Here is a 19,870-nt window from a genome sequence, read left to right as displayed (position 1 = left end):
CTGAAAACATGTGACTGCCATAGGACAGGCCTGTAACTCTGCTAAAGAGGTGGGCTCCTCTCGCTTATGATGTCCACCCTTTCCACCTTTATGAGGCCTCCTCTGTACCTCAATCTCTGAAGCTGGTGACTGGTCATCACTTTGCTCATAGGTTTCCGTTTCTGACATTGTTTAAGGAGCAAAGTGGACAAAATGTACTGCTGCTTCTGCTTTATAAAATGCTGATTTCTATGCTGTTTCAAGGGGACAAGGACATGAGGGAAATGTTAGGGGAGGGACCTTTTTACAAGGAATTGGGAATATATGAATATAACAGGGAATTTAAGGAAAACATTGCAAACAATTATTGCATATAGGAATACATGTTTATAATCAGTAATATTGGGAAATCATTTGCAAAAATCACTGCATATGGGAATACATGTATAGAAAGTGAACATATGGGAATATGAATATAACAGGGGAAGATAGGGAAACATATTTACAAAACTCTTTACATATTCACCAACAAATTCTTGTGTTTACACATGCATATGGTGCAGCAAGATTAGGGTTTGAGTTTTTTTTGATGCTTTGGGAGAGGCGTAGGGTTTGCATTTTATTTATAAAATAGTATGGGAAAATACAAATGTGAGTGGAAAGGGGAAGGAGGGAAACAATTACAAAGGGAAAAAACCTTGAAACAACACAAACCCTAGCACATTTTAACCATTAATATTGCAGTCATATGAAGCCTCTTCCACTTGCACAATTTGATTCTTAAACACAAGCATGAGGGCCTTCAATCATAACCAACAACAAAATTGAAGTGTAGAGGGCCTACCTCAAACAACTTGAAGATTTGGAGGGAGTTTGAGCGATTTTGAGTTGAGTTTGCAGGGGAAACATTAACGGGTCGCGCGCCTTACCCAACGGGTCGCGCGCGCTTGACGGGTCGCGCCCGTTACAAAACAACACTGCTGGATGCTCGCTGACGGGTCGCGCGCACCTGACGGGTCGCGCGCCTGTCTTGAGCCCGAATTTGACCAGATTTTGCCCAAAGCTCTTGGATACTTGCTCACTCGCACTTGCCAATGCCTTGGATGCATAATGAGAGTAAAAGGAGGGAGATTGGGTTTTTATAAACTCCATTTGAAAAAATTTCATGCTCAAACCCACTTTCTAAAGTTTCTCATTGACTCTTTACAAAACTGACTTTTTGGCTTCCTTTGTCCTGAAATTGACTCATTTAGTGCTTTGACTTGATTCTTTTTGCAGGTAGATCATCTGAGGGATCTTGGCAAGGGGACCAGGGTTGCATACTGTCCACTGAAGTCTTTTGAAATTTCATCACTTTTTACAAACATTTGAAAAATGACCTTGGCTTTAAAAACAGAGTTTTTAAATCCAAGGTGAAAATTAATTGTACAAGACTAAAAATCTTGAATAAACATCTTTACAATCATCCCTCTGGCTTGCTGAGCACTTATTGACCTTCAAAACATGACCTTGTAGACATTTTTGACCAAAACCCTAAACCTAGGAAATTGACCTCAAGACAAGACAAGACAAGATTAAAAGAGCTTAATGACTGAAATGACCTGAGCCAGCAATGCCAAGAGGGGTATAAACACACCAGCTCCTCCATCGGGTTTTTGGCATGCCTAATGGGATGCAAAAAATTGACATTGATGAGACACCTACATATGCAAATGCAAAGAGTTTTGATCGCTGATGGAGGGCTCAAGACCGACTCTAACATTGGCTCCAATGGGGATGGTAGCTCCTTGGAGGTACCAAGAACTTTAGACCTCTGGGAGAGCAGACCAGTGCCTTATTTAACATTGGGCAATGGAGTCAACTCTTACATATGTGACCAAATTTGAACAACTTTATTTGACTTGGACAATTGACTGAAATCCTAGACTAACTTTGACACTAACTAACTCACTTTATGCAGAAAATAAACTGACTGAAACAACTTCAAAAACTCACACCAACTAATCACCATTTTCAGAATTATAGCCTTCACCGCGGGCCCCAAACTGAAGATGGGAGATCAGTTCACACTTGCTGCAGAATGAAAGTAAAATAGTAATTACAATGAGAGTGATTGGAGTAGAAAATGCTCAAGCATGATACCTTTTGAGCAGCCAGCCATTCACCGACCCACCAAAATATTCATCGCCGTTCATTTCTTTGAGAAGAAAAGCATTTGGACCATGGTATGCTGCAATTTTGTAGGGACCTTTCCACAAGTTGTTGTTTAGTCAATTTAGTGTTCCTAAATTGATGTCATTAATTGTCAACCCGGGGCTCGTAAGCTGATGAAGTGAAGGTGTACTATATGTACTTAAGCAACCTCTTAGAGCTTTTTGTCGTTTGGGGTGTTGTTTGTGGTTAATTTATCTTCCTAAGATGGAGTGGTGATTTATAAACAGATGAGTGATAGTGTGTGTAAGGTGAGTTCTAGATGAGTGAGAGTGTGTGATTAGTGGTTTCTAACTACTTGCTGAAAAGGAAAAGCTTGAAAGAAATAAATAACTTGAAATGACTTGAAAGCAAAGAACCACTTTCTAATGGAATTAGACACCATTCATGTTGCTGCAAATAAAAGGTAAGAAAATCACTTTAAAAACCAATGATAATGTTTATCTCTTCCTAACTCCCTGCTTCTAACACATAGTACTGTGTAAAACACGATTAGGAAGTAGCTAAAGATGAGTTAGAAAAGTGATCAAAAATGAGAAAATCTACTTTAAAGACTAGTTATAATGTTTTGCTCTTTCTAACTCTCTGCTTCTAACACATAGTACTGTGTAAAGCACGATTAGAAAGTAGTTAAGGATTAGTCTAAAAAGTACTCAAAGCCAGCTGTAAGTTATTAGTATTCTGATCTCTAAAAGATAGACAATTTGTGATAAAGAGATCATTCATATGTTAGCAGACAACTTTGAGAAAGTAAACTAAAAATCAGCTATGAAAATAAAGGAAAGGCAGCAACTTAGAATCTGTCAACTGAAACTACCACTAGATATAAAGCAAATACACAAACACACACACAATCCCGGGTTTAAAAACCTACAGAAAAACAAATCTGATCAGTCAAAATGAATGCTGCAAATGAAATAACAATGAAAGTGAATTAAGTTGTACATGTTTCAAGAAAAGGAATTGCTGAATGGAAAATAAAGAAATAGCAAGAATATAAACATAAAATACTATACAAGAGCAGTCATGAACAGGGGCCCTCCATTCATAATACCCAAAGAAGACTCAAGGAATTGAAAACTTCAGAACAGCGCTGCTTCTATTACTCCATGTGCAGAAAATTACAGTCAAGAGTGCTAGAACAGCACTATTAAAACAGAGTCTTGGAATGCACTAAAATGATAACAAGTTCATAAAACACAGCAACTAAAAAGTAACATTAAGCGTATGCAAACGCTAGTTTTTATAGGCATCTGAAAGATGGCCTAATGCGTACAGCTAAAACTTGAAAAATAAACTAACTGTCATGCGTAATTAAGGTTCAATAACACGTCATAAGCCTCGTGGATGAGCTGGAGGTTCTGGTCGTTATGGGCATTGAATCCAGAGTTGGATTATGTCCCCCACAACCTGCGTAACACGGACAAATCACCGTTTGAACTGACGTGACCCAACAGCTTACGTATCACCGTTAAGCTTCCTTTGTTGACCGTAACTTGACCCTCGTTGACCGGAGGTACAGATGATGTGGCTGGCTGAACCAATAGCACAGGAACCTCGAGCACCTTGATTCCTAAGTGCCCATGTGGCTCGTTTGGCAAAATGACACGTGGAACCTTAAGATTAACAAAAAGGCTGCGAAATCATCAGATGGCTGCGGAATCATCAGATGGCTGCGGAATTCCTGTAAATATGTCAAAATCTAAACAAAACAGTCACACATTAGCAAAATTCCTTAATCATGCTTAAAGTTATCTAATGTAATGATCTGGGTTGGTTTGCAAGGAAAATGAGGCAAAAGAGAGAGATGAATGAGGGAAAACTGTAGGAAATGATGGATAATCAAGTGCAAAGTAGAGGCTCTACATACCCCCACTACGAGGGCATTGCATGTCCTCATGCAATCAGAACATTGTTCAGTGCACCCGCTGAGATGCCTCTGCTAAGACATCCAGCCTTCTCTTCTTTCTCTGTGTGGCTATATTGACTCTTGGTCTTTTCATCAAACACCTGAATTTTAGATTAATCAAAGCTCTATTTAACTTCCTGCATCTCTTCTTGAGCTTTTTGTTTTCCTTTTGCCACAGGCCCATATGAAGCATGGTGTTATCTTGGACCATCTTGTCCACATTGCTCTGTACCTTCAGTTTTTCATTTTCTTGTTGGATGTGGCGATTTAGTACCTCCAGCTCAAATATTTCCTGCTTCAGTGATTGAACTTGCTGCTCCAAAGGTTGAACAGTACTGGGACCAGCAGCTGCTTGTTCTAAAGTCTCCAGGTAATTATAAACTTTCTGCTGATCCGGATCAACCTCAGGTGACTTCTTAGGACTGGGCTCATACTGAAATTCGGATCCATGTTCATGTTCAGGTTCATGCTCAAAAGGACTTTCCTCACGTGGAGGACTGGTCTCAACATACTCAGCGTGTGGAGGGCTTTTCTCAAAGTCAGGACTTGTAGCAACCTTTTCAAGTGTGCTCAAGTCAATGATGAGTGACTTTTTACCCTTTGTGGCCCCCACTTTTCTTTGTAACCTGCTGCTTCTTCTCACGGTGGTGATGTTCTGTTTTTCTTTTTGTGCCTTTTGCTTTTGTTTTTCCACCTTCTTGGAAAGGGCATTTTCATGGATTTTGGCCATTCTTTGTGCTAAGGGCTGAGTATCTTCTTCACTAGAGTTCTCAAGAGTAGCGTAAGTTTCTTGGGCTACAGCTTTGCCTTTATCTTTCTTTTGTTTCTTTCTACTCTCTTTTCTCTTTTGAGCAACTTCTTGGGCAAGTTCTGAAAGGGTTTATGTGATGATTCTTTGAGTTGTTTGATCAATGTCCACAACAGGCTCAGGATCAATTTCATGTTCAGAATGATGTACATCAGTTTCTTCCTCAATCTGTTCTTGGAAAATTTCCTCTTGGACAACAGTTTCAGGGGTAGCCTCTTTTCTTTTTCTTCTACTCTTTCTAGGCACAGAGGTTTCTCCTGCTTCTTCAAAATGGTTTCTCACAAGAAATCTCTCCCAGGTATCTCTTTTTGCTTTCAACTGTTCCTCAACTAGCATCTTAACAAGACCATGATGATACAGATGTGATTCAATGTTTCTTGGGTTCCTTTGGACAATTGAACACATTTTTCTAAGACTTGAGAGTAGAAAATATGGAAGGTTAATATCATCTCCTAAGAAATGCATCATGACTTTGGCATGGTAAACATATAAAACTCCAAACCTTCCCTCACAAGTAAAGAATTTTTGCACTAATAAAAGTAAAGTTGTTCATTCTTCCTTGACATAAGTAACAGGAATCCCTTTTGTAAAAATGCTGGTATCCATACCTGGATTCTTTAAGATTTGCTTCCACTGTTGGTCTTGTACTGATCTATTTTTAAACCATCTTTCTCCAGTTTGTGGGAGTGAAGTGGCCTGTGCTATACTGCTCTCAGTGACTGTAAACTTCAGGTCCCCTATCTCTACTTGATTGTCTTTGTCTCTGAAGGAACGTGCAAAGGCCTTCGTAACCTCTTTGTGGTAACCTCTGAATTTCTGGATGCATTGGAGCCAGTTTGCTTTCTGCAAAGCTTCTTTAACTTGAGGATATCCCTCCAGAAATTTTGAACCCTCTGGTTCTACTCTTAAGAGTTTACCCATTGGCTCTACGGCTCTGTTCTAAGACTTTTGGAAAAAAGGTTACACGGCTTCAACAGTGGCCCTAACACAGTAAGTTTACGGCTCTACTGTAACAGCCGTAACATACGTTCACTGATACCCAGAATTAGCAGAGAGGAAGAAGTAAAACAGAGTATGGCTGAGGTAGCAGCGTAGTGAGCACAGCGGAATAAGGGAACTGTGGAAATGAAACAGCGTGAATGGAATGATACGAGAGTATGAGGGTTATGAAATGATGGGTAGAAACGGTTAGGTCCTTAGGTTTCGGTCATGGGTTTACACTTGGCTGCGGGAATTATGACGTAGAGAGACGTAGTACAGTAGTCTACGTCACTTAGGTACGAAAATCTTAATGGAAGAGCAGCCGCAATTGAGTTTCAAAATCGTGAGGATTATGACCGATAAGTGTGGGGGATACGTGGATTTTTGGTCGCATGATGGGAAAGACTGGTAATCATTACATTAAATGGCAAGAAACATAACCCCGGAAACTTTGCAAAATGAGATAACCGTAAGTTTAAGATTTAGATCATACCTCAGATCCGCGCTTGGATTGCCTTTGATCAATTTCCACTAACCCTTCATTGTTTTATTGTTGTTGCATGACTCTTCTCCACTTATTGTTGATGACTTCTGAACTGTAAATTTCTTTTCAAACAGACTGTGTTTTTTTTATGCAGGTGCAGAGAGCTGCGGAATCGTTAGATGGCTGCAGAATTGCCAAACAGCTGCGGAAACTGCAGTGATACCCTCCGGCTGCACAAAACAACTTCAGTTATCTAAAAAAATGACTTTATTGATGGAATGAAATGTAATGAATGGATGGATGGATGGAAAGAATTGAGGTGGAGTGAGAGTGATTAAATGAATGAGATGGTGAATGAAGTGGATGGAATGACGAAATGAGATGGAAGAGAGAGAGCTTTTTTTTTTTTTGGAAAACATGAGGTGTCAGGTGACCCTGATTTTCACCTCAGGTTTTCTGCATAAGACTGCCAATCAGATATTGGTTTTCAGGCTTATACATTTATTTATTTATTTTCTTTTTTTTCTTTTTTTCTTTTTTTTTTTTTCTTTTTTTTTTTCAAAAACCAAAGATTAGGCTGATGGAGGAGAAGAATTCTTCTCCACCAACCTGATTGCAGAATCTTCTTTAAACAACTTGACAAACTCTTCTTTTGAGAATGGTTTTTGGTAGATTTTCAAGCGATGGCCATTCACAATAAGAGGAGTATGAAATTCATCAATAGTTTTCACTCGAACTGCTCCATTGCTAAAGACTTCATCAATCTCATATGGCCCAAGCCAATGAGTTTGAAACTTTCCTTTGAAGTCTTTGAACTTTGAATCAAACAATAGAGCCCAATCTCCTTTCTGAAACTTTCTTTCTTTGATATGACGGTCATGCCATTTAGATCTTTGGTGCTGAACTAGATCGGTCCTTAGAATTGCATCTTGCCTTATTTCATCTAGTTCATTTAGCTGGTCCATTCTGTGTCTTTGGGCTTCTGAGAGGCTCATTCCCAATTGGACTGCCATCTTGAAGGTCTTGATTTGGAACTCAATGGGGAGCAGGACTTCCTTCCCATAAACAAGTTCATAGGGAGAATGTCCTTTTGTGTTCTTCCATGTAGTTCTATAGGCCCATAAGGCTTCAGGGAGCCTTTCCGCCCAATCTCTTCTATGAAGATGAACAGTCTTGGTGATAATGCCTTCAAGAACTTTATTGGTAGATTCCACTTGGCCATTGGATTGCGGATGGTATGGAGTAGATGTTCTATGCTTGATCTTATATTCCTCCATCAGCTTCTCCATCAATTTAGATGTAAACTGGCTGCCCTGATCTGTCACAATTTCCCTTGGAAAACCAAAACGAGTGAAAATATCCTCAAAAAGAAATTGAACAACTGAATTTTCAGTGGCAGAAGGCAATGCTTTTGCTTCTACCCACTTAGTAACATAATCAGTACAAACCAGTATATACTTCTTTTGCTTTGATGGTGGATTAATTGGTCCAACGAAATCTAGAGCCCATTTCTCAAAGGGTTCGATGCATACCTGAGGCTGTAGAGGCATTTCATTTGAAGGAGTTGGTTTCCCAACTCTTTGGCAGCTGTCACATCTTCTAACATACTGCTTTGCATCTTTAAAGAGAGAAGGCCAATAATATCCTAGAGAAAGGATTTTATAGGCTATCCTCTTGTCAGCAAAGTGCCCGCCGCATGGTTCATCATGACATGCCTTAAGGATGTCAGGCATTTCATCTTCCCGAACACACCTTCTGATTATACAATCTGGCCATGTTTTGAATAATTCATTAGAATCCAAGAATAATGTGCACTCTCCTGAATGATTTTCCTTTTCTCATTAGGAAATAAGTGTAGAGGAAGCTTCCCTGTAACTAGATAATTAGCCATATCTGCATACCAAGGAGTCTTGGTAGTCACTGCAAACAAGTATTCATCTGGAAACTTATCTTCTACTGGAGAATCTTCATTAGTGTTTTGGATTCTAGACAAGAAATCAGCTACTGTGTTTTGTTTTCCAGGTCTATCTAACACAGTAATGTTGAATTCTTGTAAGAGTAAAATCCATCTTGTAACTCTACCATTAGTGACAGGTTTGTTCATCAAATATCTTATGGCAGAGTGATCAGTATGGACAAAGGTTTCATAGCCAGTTATGTAGTGTCTAAACTTGTTGATTGCATGTACCACAGCTAAGAACTCTTTTTCTGTAACAATATAATTTAACTCAGTGGGAGTCAAATTCTTACTTGTGTAATAAATGGCATAAGGGATCAAATCCTTTTGTCCCAAAACAGCTCCTAGAGCTGTATCTGAAGCATCAGTAGAAATGTGGAAAGGGAGTTTCCAATTTGGCCCCCTTAAGATGGGTGCTTCAGATATTCTAGTCTTTAAAGCTTCAAAGGCAGATTGACACTCAGGATCCCATTTGAACTCACAGTCCTTGGTAAGCAATTTGAAAAGAGGGGATGCTATCTTAGTGAAGTTTTCAATAAATCTTCTGTAATACCCAGTAAACCCAAGAAAACTCCTAACATCCTTTTGGCAATTTGGAACAGGTAACTTAGAGATGACTTCAACTTTGGATCTATCAACCTTAATCCCATCTCCTGAAATATGATGTCCTAAAACAATCCCTTCAATAAACATCATAAAACACTTTTCATGACTTAAAGAAAGATTTGTTTCCTTACATCTTACCAGTACTTTTTCCAAATTTTCCAAAGCTTCTTCAAATGTATTACCATAAACTGTGAAATCGTCCATGTATACCTCTACACAATCATGAATCAGATCTGAAAAGATTCCTAGTACAGCCCTTTGAAATGTAGCGGGTGCATTGCACAATCCAAAAGGGATTACTCGGTAGGCAAAAGTTCCCCAAGGACAAGTAAATGTGGTTTTGTCTTGATCTTCAGGTGCTACCTGAATTTGATTATACCCACTAAAACCATCCAAGAATGAGAAATACTTTTTACCTGCTAAAGTGTCTAGTACCTGATCAATAAAAGGTAGAGGGAAATGATCCTTTAAGGTTGCCTTATTCAATTCTCGATAATCAATGCAAACTCTCCACTTACCATTCTTTTTGGGCACTATAACCAAGGGAGAAACCCATTGGCTATCTGAAATGGGGTAAATGAAGTTTACCTTGATCAATTTCTGGAGTTCTTCTTTCACGATTTCCCTAAGGTTTGGATTCATCCTTCTTTGTGGTTGCCTAATAGGTCTGCTATTTTCTTCAATATAGATGTGATGAATACAAGTCTTAGGATCGATTCCTTTCATGTCAGTGTATTCCCATGCAAAGGCAGTGGAATGTTTTTGCAACAGTTTAGTTAATTCTTCTTGTTGTGGTCTTCCCAAGTTTTTGTTAATGTTCAATGTTTTTCCTTGAAGGATTTCAACTGTAGAACTACCAAACTCTTCCATTGAGAAGAGAGACATCTGTCTAGAGGAGAGATATTCAATGTCTGCATCTAACTGAAACTGTGTAGAGTCATATTCTAAAGGTATTTCAAAATTTTCTAATGTATTTAGAATTTGACTATCCTCACTGATTTCAGAGATGGTTAGAACAGGTTGAATATTATCCTCATCATCAACCCACTCATCTTCTCCTATTTCTGTTATCGCCTTTGCTGGAGGATACAAGTTGAATTTCTTGGTGGAATTACCATCTGATATATACATGTCCCCAGACCTACAACTGATGAATGCATCAGCTGTGGCCAGCCAAGGTCTTCCTAAAATAAGAGGATGTCCTCCTAGATTGTTCTTGGGAGTTAAAATCATAAAATCAACTGGATATTCCCAAGAATCTAGAGAGACTGGAATATCTTCCAATACACCATCAGGTTTAATGATTGATCTATCTGCAAGCTGCAGTAAAGTAGGTGTAAAGAGAAGGTTAGGAAGCTTTAACTGATCCATGGTCTGTCTACTCATGATGTTGATAGCGGCTCCTAAGTCAATCAAAGTATTTGGGATTTCAACCCCATTAATATGAGTTTTGACAATAGGGCTACCGGGATCCACATATTTTTGCATGGTAATCTTTTTTTTGGACAATAATGGTTATATTGAAATGGGCGGTAAATCAGCTACCGCATGCTTTACAATTCAGGTGAGTCCATGACAGAGAACAGGGGAGTGCAAGGATTTGCTGATCAAATTCGGGGGGAATGCTGTTCAAATCGAGGATCTGGAATGGAGAAATAAACTACTTCGGCATATTGATGGCTGTAGATGAGACGGCGCCCCATGCAATGTCCTCAATTGAAGGATGGCTCATCAGAGAATAGAGGGATTTCTCTGCAAAATAACCGTTGGCACTTTCCATTTGTTTGTCAATACTTGTAAACTCGAGTTTCTGTCGCTGTCGTCCACCATTTTGTAGAAGGAGAGCATACTTGGATTTGTCCTGATGCTTGAGCGTGGCACTTAAGTTCCAGGAGGTGTGCTTCTAAGATTCCTTGCAATGAAATTTTCAAACCCCTGGAGGTGACCCTAAGACTGATTTCTGCGCCTTTCCACCATATCTGAGCACGTATAAGGGCGTGCGGCAAAGGGAAGGATGCTGATTTCGATCTGGCAGAATTGATCTCACTGGAATGATTTCGGTCAACAGCTGCAAGATGAGCTAAGGAGTCCTTTCAATAAACGGATGGGTAAGTCACACGAAAAGGTTTCGGTCAACAGATGCAAGATGAGCAAAGGGATCCTTTCAATAAACGAATGGAAAGATTTGCATTGATTTGTTTCTGTGTAACCAGGATGTTTGGAGAATCTGGAGTAAGATGTTAGTCCAAGCTTGAGCTAGCTGTGTATCAAAACTTCGCTTCAGATGGCTGCCTGCGGATCTTTGAAGTGCTTTTCCAGCAGACATCCTTGGCACAGGAAGCTGAGTGACCGCAGAATGAGAGGAAGTCTTCAACAACTTGGATCTCCAACGCAGAATTTGGGAGAAGTCACAAATGCTACTTCCCGGGGAAGACTGACTCTGAGATTTCTGATCCAAACCTTCAGAAGAAAGAGACAGAGGTAGTGCGAAACTTCACTGGGATATACCTTTTAGGGACCTTTAAATTCGATGGGGAAACAGGGACAAATCAGATAACAGAAAACAAACTCGGAATCTGGGATCAGCCTTGGGTTGTCGGATTACAAAAAAGATTGAACAGAGAACCCCTATTTCAAAAAGGAATGAAGGATCGAGCTGGAGATTTAAGGAATTGAGCAAGATGATTCTGATGAGTTAATAACCAGGGATCTTCGAGAACAGAGGACGCCAAGGTTGGCCTCAGAATCAGCTAGGGAGTTGAGGTTCCTTAAGATATGAAAGAAGGATATTTTGTTAAATTTGGGCAGCAGAAGTCTGATTTTCCTGATGATGGAGGCTAACTGAACCTGGTGAGAGTTCTTAGGACGAAGCATGGCCTGGATGATGAGTCTTGAGTCTCCGAAGACTGAGAGAGAAAGGATATTTCTTTTAATCGCCTGTGTCAGCCCTTGCCACAGAGCCAGAGCCTCCGCTCTGTTGTTAGTTTCAGTTCCTAGACCCCAATGGAATCTCAGTTCCGGAGAGCCTCCAGGGCTCAATAGAACTCCCCCGCTGCCTGCAACCCCAGGGTTTCCTTTAGAAGCCCCATCGAAGAATAAACAGTGATCTTCCAAGGTCGATCTCCACTTGATAAACTCTTGTTCTTCCAGCCTAATCTCCCAACTGGAATGAACGGGAACAGCTTGAGGAGGCCTTTCCTTTAGCTTTGGAGCTAATTCTTTGAACCATTTCTCTTCTTCTCTGAGCAGTCCCGTTTCGTTCCTTGATGAAGTGTTGGCTTCCAGTGCCTCTCCCAACAATGCTTTTATTTTAGAGATAACTTTTATTGTACTGCAGCTTTCTTCTCGGAAAATTCTGTTGTTTCTTTCCAACCATAATTTCCAGCAAATAAACTTAGGGATCCACATCCAGCTGGTTTTAAGAAGACTTTTATTTTTAAGGCAGAAAGGAGATAAGTTGGCCCAGGTTCTGAACAAGGCAGGAATGTTGTCTGGGAGAGCAAGGATGGGCTCTAACAGCAGCACCCCCCTCCAGACTTCTTGAGCATAGGGGCATAGCAGCAACAGGTGATTGGTAGTTTCTTCATCAGACTTACAGAGAGGACATCTGGAAGGTCCTTCCATCCCTCTTCTTCTCAAGTTATCTCTGGTGAGGATGCTTTGATGTGCCACGGTCCAACAGAAGAAGTCTATTTTTGGGAGAGCTGGAAAGTCCCATATAAATTTCCATTGGGCCGGATTTGGAGGAACATGAGGAACAGCCATGATTCTTTTGTAACCTTCAGAAACAGTATAATGGCCAGAGCTGGACCCCCAGCCTCTTTTGTCTTTAGCAGTGGTTTTTGAAGGCGATTTTCCTTGGAGCATATCTAGTAGTAAAGAGGCTTCCCCCTGCAGCATTATGGGGACCTCCCCCAGATTCCACCCATCCCAGGTTCTGTCAGGAGCTTCTTTCCAGTTCGAAATGTCCCACAATGTGTGCAGATTACGAGAATGAAGCCAATTTTTGATGTTTGCAAGCCCATTCACATGCTTCATTGGCTGGTCACCCAAGATCGAATCATCCCATATATTGATTTTCTTTCCATTACCAGGGATCCAATATAGATGTTGGCTGAATTGCTCCCTTGCAGCATTGCAAAGATTGAATATTGGAGAACCTTTTAGAGTTCTTGGAGGTTTGTCCAGGCATCTCAAACGCTGCCCATGGAAGTATTTCTTCCAAATAACTCTTTTACTCCAGCTAGTATTTCCAGAGACTAAATTCCAAAGGATCTTGGATCCCAAAGCAAGATTTTGAGCAGCCAAATTGCGCAGCTGGAGGCCTCCTTCCTGAAAGGGACTTCTGAGGATTTCCCAGTTCACTAAATGGATTCTTCTATCATTGTTATTCCCACCTTCCCACAGAAATCTTCTCAACAGGCTATCTAACTTACTGAGAAAGGTTTTTGGGGCAAGGAGGATTGAGTTTTGGAATAGAGGCATGCTTATTAGGACCGATTTCATGAGGATGATTTTCCCTGCATTGTTCAACCATGAGGCACCCCAGGCTTGGATTCTATTTTTTATTTTGTCAAGCAGCGGCAGCCAGTGAGCAACTTTAGGCTTAGAATTGAAGATTGGTATCCCGAGATATTTAAATGACTCCCAATTTCGGATTCCTTCCATTTCTAAAAGTCTTGCTATGTCAGACAGCTCTTTAGTCGAGCAATTCCAGCCATAGATAGAGCATTTTCTATAATTGATTTTGCTGCCCGAAATCAGTCTGTAAATGTCCAGTTCCCTCTTGAAATGACTTGCAGAGATCAAGCTGGCTCCTCCAAGCAGCAGAGTGTCGTCAGCAAATTGGGCATGATTAATGTCTTTCACCTTGTGAGTAGTTCTGAGGCCAGGCAGTGTTTGGATTTGCTGATTATGATCTAGTTGGAAGCTTAACACCGAGGCTTGGACAGCATATAGGAGCGGAGACAATGGGCATCCCTGTCTCAGGCCCCTAGAAGCTTGGAAGAAATCAGTAGAACGGCCATTAACCAAGGGCGCAATCCAAGGCGAGGCAATACAGGCTTTCACCCAGTTGATGAAGTTTGTTGAAAAGCCTAGCTTCTTCATCACAGCAAACAGAAATTCATGTCTCACCCTGTCAAATGCGTTAGCCAAGTCGAGCTTAATCACCATTCCTTTCTCCTTTCTTTGGCAACTGGAGTGGACTGCTTCTTGGACCAGCACAATGTTATCCAAAATCTTTCTGCCTTTTATGAAACCGCCTTGATTTTCAGGGATGATGTCTGGCAAGATATTTTTCAGCCTGTTGGCTATTATTTTAGAGACCAACTTATAGCTGGAATTACACAAAGATATTGGCCTAAATCTACTAAAGTCAGAGGCGCCTTTCTCTTTTGGGATCAGAGCTAGGAAGGCTGAGTTGATGCCACCACCTATCTTGACACAATTCTGGGATTTTCTGACCATCCTCAGGAGATCTTTTTTTATTATTGACCAGCAAGTCACAAAGAACCTTACAGAGAACCCATCTGGCCCTGGGGCTTTATCAGGCTCCATATTGTTCAGTGCCTCCTCAAGCTCTTCCATACTAATCGGTGCTGTCAGCATATCGTTGTCCGATTCCTTGACACAAGTGGGTATTAAATTGATCGGATAAGCGTGGGGATCAATAGCTGGTTCTTCAGGAGCCGAATACAGATCTTGGAAGAAGGAGTATGCAGCTTTCTTGATGCCTTCGAAATCCTTGATCACGGTATTTTGGTGTTTAATCTCTGAGACTGATTTGAAGTTCTTTCGGGCTTCCGCTTGCTTATGAAAAAAGCTGGTGTTCTTATCGCCGGATTTCAGCCAGAGAATTCTAGACTTCTGCCGCCAGTATTCTTCCTCTTCCCTGCTAGATCTATGAACCTCTTTTTGAAGCTCGACTTCTTTTAGAAGCATACCTTGGGAAACAGGATTTTGCTCCATTTCTTGTTGATGATCAGCAAGCCTATTTGTATTTTCTTTTCTTTTGGATGAGGGGGTTTGCAGTCTTTTAGCCCAGACTTTTAGATTTCTTTTTAGAGTCCTAATTTTCTCTTCCCACACAAAGAAAGGAGAACCATGGACGGGCCTATTCCAAGAGTCGGAGACCACATCTTGAAAGCCTTCTTGCTGGATCCACAAAGGGCTGAACCGGAAAGGGATGGGGCCAAGATTGCAATCAAGGGAAAGCTCGAGAAGAATGGGTTTATGATCAGAGGTGAGATTTGGGAGGATTTTTGAAGATGCCATAAGACCGCTGGTTAGGAAGGAAGAATGGACAAGAAATCTGTCCAGACGGGCAGCAATATGATTGGGGCCTGTTCTTTTATTGGACCAAGTGAATTTCCCTGAAGATGGTTTAATATCCTCCAGGTCCCAGCCCAGCATTATGTCTTCCACCCATTCTCTGGCAGGGTCCCTAACAATGGAACCTCCCTTTTTCTCATCAATATCAAGGGTGACATTAAGGTCACCTGCAATTATGATATTCTCGGGGTTTTGCTCTAAAAGAAATGAATGGAGCGAATTCCAGCAGATTTTTTTCTCACTTGACAAAACAGGAGCATAAACATTAAACATACTTACTTGCTGACCAGAGTCCTTGTGGAGTAGCTGAGTGAAGAGCCAGTGAGCGCTGCTTTTTTCTTGAATAAAGTCATATATGGTGCTGTTCCAGAAGGTGGCTATTCCACCAGAGGCACCTCTTGCACTAACCGCTTTTCCATGGCCTTTGTTCCAAAAAACTTTACTAGATTGGAGGAGGGAAAGATCCTCCAGCTTTGTCTCCTGGATGAGGAGGATTTCAGGCAAGTATATTCTCACTAAATCTTTCAGGGCTTCCTCTTTCGACCTGCTGCCTAAACCTCTGCAGTTCCAGGAGACGTATTTCATTATTTACTTTTGTGGGGAGAGGAGGCTCCCATTGGAGCCTTGTTGCTTTTGCGCCCAGATCTGGTATTCATCATTGATTTGAGAGTTTTTTGGGATCCCTGGAGGACATCTTTGTAGGTTTCTTCCTCTCTCTGTTTCTTCTTGGATTTCCGCCCTCTGGTCGTCTTGATTGGAGTGGCTAACGAATTGTCAGATTCAGAATCTCTCTCTTCTGAATCGCCTTCAGAGTCTGAGGCTAGACTAATGTGTTCTTCATTACCTTCATTTCCCCTCTGACCCTCCTCTGGTGTGGGAATTGATGATTCTGCTTCGTTTGTTTTTCCTTGTTTCTCCATATTTCCGGTTTCTTCTTGGTTCTCCTTATCATCCATCTTTTCTCCAGATGGAGATCCGTCTTTAGAAGCAGCAGCGGCTTTTGGATTGATGTGAGGCTTTCCCGATGGGCCGGTAGTTTTCTGTCCGGGAGGCTTTGGGATGGCCTTTCCCTTTCTGATTTCTTTCCATCCATCTTCTTCAACTGTGTTCCCTGATGGGGCTTTTGGGCAGTTTCTCTGGAAGTGTCCATGCTCATGACAAGTTCGACATTTGAAAGGCAGCTGCTCGTAGTCCAACTTCTGGTAATGCTGCCATTCTCCAACTTTGAGTTTAATCGCTTCTGGTAGCCCGGCTTCCAGATCAACTTCTACGCAGATTCTGGCACAAGTATATTGGCCCTTGTGATCAGCTTTGTCAATGAATCGGCCCAGCCCATTACCAATCTTCTGCAGAGATTGATAGCTCCAACAGTGAAGAGGGAGATTGGGTAATCGCACCCAGACCGGCGCCTCCTTGGGGACATCAACGGATGGGTCAAAATCAGGACTCCATTTATTGAGATACAATCCCTGATTTCCCATAAAATACGGCCCGTTTCTGAAAACCAGGTCGCGATCTTCCTTGGTGGTAAATTCAAAGATGAAATAGCCTCGCCCTACAGCATAACAAATCACATTATTTTCCAGCTGCGGTCTCCAGTTTCGTTGTATCCAATCGTCCGTGGACTTAGTGGACGGCCATCGGCCCATAAACTGCCCTACCAGGCCTCTGTCAGACAGCGCAAGAGCGATTTTAATCGATTGTTCCTCTGGGAGTGCGATCTCTGGTATTTCGTCCAGCTTTTTAATGAATTTCGGCACTTCAACGTGCTGGTGCTTCTTCCCTTTCTGAGTTAACAGCCTTCTGAAGGCATCTGCGATGGAAAGAGGAGGGGTGGGAGCAGACTCCCCACCCCCGGGACCGCTCATGGCAGCGTCCAAGGGTTTGGCGGCGGCAATCTACAGGCGGCTTCAGAGCAGCAGCGCGCGCGCGAATTTTTTATTTCGTCTGGGAAGACTCCAAAGGGTTGTTAGCAATATGGTAGAACATATTTTGTTTTGACAATGAAGAGTGTGGAGGTGTAGAAAGGTAATTAGAAACAGAAACGCATCTACGCACTCTGCGACGTTCACTTAATTCTGAACTATTATTTTTGCATGGTAATCTTACCCATCATTATGTCTGCAATTTTTCCAACTAGATGTATCCTTTTAGTATCTCTGGTTCTTTTTCATGTTTTCTTCAAACTCAACTCCTTTATTGTTTTCGCTAGAATGGGAATTTCCTTAATGGCTTGTAACAAGGGGATCTTGATACAGACATTCTTCAATTCATCTAGGAAACTATAGTCAGGCACCCATATCTGCTTTTCCACCCCTTTGTCAATTTGCAATCTTTCAGGAAAAGGAGGTGTAGCTAAAGGTGTAGGTTGCTCAACTATGGGAGTTGTAGAGGTTGATTCTTTTTCTTTTTCTTTTTGGATATTTTGGTTTTGAAGTGATACTTCAGAACCTTTATTGACTTTGAGAGATTCTTCCTCAGAAATGCTTGGTTGTTGAACACTTGCAGAAGGTTGATCTAAGATTCTACCTGATCTGAGTTGTACTTCATTGAGAGGAACAACCATATAGGTAGGGAATGGTTGACCTTCCATCATGTAAGCATTTTGAGGGTTCCTATTATTTGGATTTGGTAATGGCTGAGAGGGAAGTTGATTTGATTTCTGCTGGGATTGAAGTGATAGTTGAGAATTTTGATTTTGTGGAGGAGGTTGTTGTTGTTGAGGGTATGGCAATGATAGTTGTTGACCTTGATTTGGAAGTTGTGGGGCTTGCTGATTCTGAAATGATGGAGGATATTGGTAGAATTGAGCAAATCTCCCATAAGGATTTTGCATGATTTGCATCCATGCTTGAAAAGCATTTTGAGGTTGAGGCCAAGGTTGTTGCCAAGGATTCCAATTTGGTTGGGATTGAGAATTCATAGAGTTGTTAAACCCTTGATTCTGTTGTCCTTGCCAAGGTCTCCTTGCAATAAAACAGAGAGATTCAAGTGTATCTGGATCCTCTTGAAAGACTGCTTTGAGGCCAGGAATTGAAGGACAATCCTTGGTCTCATGAGTTTCTGAGCAAATTACACATGTTTCTACAACGTGTGCATCTAAGGGACATTCCCTTAAAGCATGTTTCTTTCTACACTTCGGGCAAAAGATAGCCAAAGCCTCAGCTTCTACTTTTTGTTTATTGTGAATCTTAAGGGTATCAAGTTGTTCACTAAGACTCCCTAAGATGTCAGTTTTAAATTCATCAAGCATACTGCCGATTTCAGCCCTACTCACTGATCCTGTTGCAGATTTATTTGCCCTAAGGAGAGAAGGATCTCTAGGCCCTTTTTGAGTTTTTGATTTGCCCCTTGAGAGATGGATACAGAGTTCTGCTATATCATTGAGTGAAAGTTGAGAAATATCCCCTTTCCCCATCATGTTTAAGATGTCTATCCATTCATCCCTAATGGCTTTTAATAAGAGGGCTTTTAAGGTCTCTTCATCCAAGGTACTCATTTTTGCTCTTTTCAAGTTATATTGAAATCTTTCAAGTAAATCTTCTAAGCTCTCATCTTCTTTTTGTATCATTTTAAAAACCTCGTCCTTGTGATTAGTAGGCATACAATAGTCCAAATACCTATCCAAAAATGTCTGTTTCATTTCATCCCAAGTCCTAATGGATTGAGTGAGTAACCCCATGAACCATTTCAAGGCTTGATCCTTCAGTGTTGAAGGGAACAATTTGAGTTTCTGAGAGTCATCCAGGTAGTCATAAGTTCGACACACCACTTCAAACTCGAATAAGAATGTTTCAGGGTCCTCAGTCCTTAACCCATGGAAGTTAGGGAGGACAGATGGTGATATATTTTTCATGGTGGCTCGGGAATCCTCATTAACAATGGGAAACCCAAATGAATTATCCCCATCTCTATTTCCTCCTCCAAGGGGACCTCTTCCTCCATTATTGTTATTGTTGTTTCCTCCTCCTCCTCTACCTCTACCTCTACCTCTACCCCTACCACCTCCTTCTTCCTCTGCCATGATGATTCTCCTAGGGATTTCAAAATCTTCTGGTTCCTCTACAAAAGGTGAATGAGAAGAGATTTCTCCTTCTTCTTCAGATGATTCCAATTCCTCAATTACAATTGGTCTTTCTGTAGGAGAAAGAGAAGAGTCTCTTCCTGGTTCAAATTCAATAGAAGGTGTAGGAGAGTCAACTCTTGGCTCTTGAATTCCAGGAATTATAGGACTAGGAGTTTCGGTTGGAGATAAGGGGGGTGTCTCTTGTCTATCCCTTGAAGCAGATGGACTTGTAAAAATTGAACTTCGAGCTCTAGCTAAAAACCTTCCTCTAGAATCTCTAGCTCTATGCATGTCATTTTTTATTATTTTTCTTCAAGTCAAGTTAATAGTTCTTTTTCTGATCTTCCAGTTCACTCTAGGTGCAAGAAGAGAGCATACTCAAGAAACTACCAAATCAATAACTTTCTCTTTTCTGATCCTCCAGATCACCTTGCAGTGCAAGAGGAGAGCATACTTTGATAGGTTATCAACTTCTTTCCTTGAAATTTTTATGTTTTTTTTCTAAGAATATGGCTACTTAATTTCACTTCCCCGGC

General features: G+C 41.1%; 1 protein-coding gene across 1 annotated transcript in view; it reads right to left on the bottom strand.

Moving 5' to 3' along the window:
- The window catches only part of LOC149167827 (uncharacterized), a 67,797-nt gene extending 50,661 nt beyond the window's left edge, over positions 1-17,136 (bottom strand). Inside the window, exons 1-4 of the mRNA XM_089430603.1 lie at positions 16,492-17,136; positions 16,037-16,404; positions 14,451-15,827; positions 11,783-14,072 (exon numbers count right to left, since the gene is read on the bottom strand). Of these exons, the coding sequence (XP_089286729.1) occupies positions 11,783-14,072; positions 14,451-15,827; positions 16,037-16,404; positions 16,492-17,136 (4,680 nt within the window). The remainder of the gene's footprint in view (positions 1-11,782; positions 14,073-14,450; positions 15,828-16,036; positions 16,405-16,491) is intronic.
- Between the last annotated feature and the right edge of the window lie 2,734 nt (positions 17,137-19,870).

This window comes from Pinus tabuliformis, chromosome 5_1 (genome assembly GCF_031772625.1).
Source record: "Pinus tabuliformis cultivar Carrire ecotype Pingquan chromosome 5_1, CPIR1, whole genome shotgun sequence".
NCBI classification, from domain to species: domain Eukaryota; kingdom Viridiplantae; phylum Streptophyta; class Pinopsida; order Pinales; family Pinaceae; genus Pinus; species Pinus tabuliformis.
Note: the sequence above shows the minus strand (reverse complement) of the source record. Positions and strands in the feature narration are given on the sequence as shown.